This window comes from Poecilia latipinna, unplaced genomic scaffold, assembly GCF_001443285.1.
Source record: "Poecilia latipinna isolate Pla-1442-1.1 unplaced genomic scaffold, P_latipinna-1.0 Scaffold1397, whole genome shotgun sequence".
NCBI classification, from domain to species: domain Eukaryota; kingdom Metazoa; phylum Chordata; class Actinopteri; order Cyprinodontiformes; family Poeciliidae; genus Poecilia; species Poecilia latipinna.
In genome coordinates, this window is record NW_015114013.1 from 166243 (window position 1) to 166988 (window position 746).

General features: G+C 51.9%; 1 protein-coding gene across 2 annotated transcripts in view; it reads left to right on the forward strand.

The window, feature by feature from the left end:
• The window catches only part of sugct (succinyl-CoA:glutarate-CoA transferase), a 16015-nt gene that overhangs the window by 7847 nt on the left and 7422 nt on the right, over window positions 1–746 (forward strand). The window contains exon 9 of one of the 2 annotated variants that reach the window (XM_015056660.1): window positions 153–248. The exons of the other annotated variant lie outside the window; for it this stretch is intronic. Within the exon in view, the coding sequence (XP_014912146.1) occupies window positions 153–248 (96 nt within the window). The remainder of the gene's footprint in view (window positions 1–152; window positions 249–746) is intronic. 2 annotated transcript variants of the gene reach the window in all.

Sequence of the window (746 nt, forward strand, 5' to 3'; positions counted from 1 at the left end):
ACAGCAACGCTCCCATCAACAAATCGTATCAAAACTAAGAGGAGACCATGAACTGTAGCACTTGGACTCCAGATGAGCATGCTGGTCTGCTGGGTCAGAACCGGCCTGAAAATCAGAACCGGTTCAGGGTTAACGTCTCCGTCCCTGTCCAGGTGTCCTGCCTCAGCCACATCGCTGCCAACTACCTGAACGCAGGGAAGGAGGCCAAGCGCTGGGGGACGGCCCACGAGAGCATCGTACCGTACCAGGTAACCTGGGGAACCTGGAGAACCTGGGGAACCTGGAGAACCTGGGGAACCTGGAGAACCTGGGGGAACTTAATTTTCTGTTGCTGCCATGTTGATCACAGATTCTAGCTGGTCATAAAGTCAGGCTGAGCAGAGCAGAAGGAAGAAACACTGTAAACACAACAGGTTCTTTAGCGTTCACACTTCACCAACTGGACCAGACTTTGACTAGGCAGAAGGACTGGAGTCGAGTTGAAGCGGACTGAACAGAGCTGTTGTAGATTCTCCTGATCCTGAATGAAGTGACTCTCTGGTCAGCAGAGCTCTGACAGATGAGAGTCATGAAGTGAAACCAGGTTTCAGAACCGCAGGGTTGTGGGTCAGATTACCAGGTTCTGATCTGAAACTGGAAACAGAAAAGAGTGTTCCTCTGTGAGGAAGACGACGTTCCTCTGTGAGGAAGACGACGTTCCTCTGTGAGGAAGACGACGTTCCTCTGTGAGGAAGACGACGTTCCTC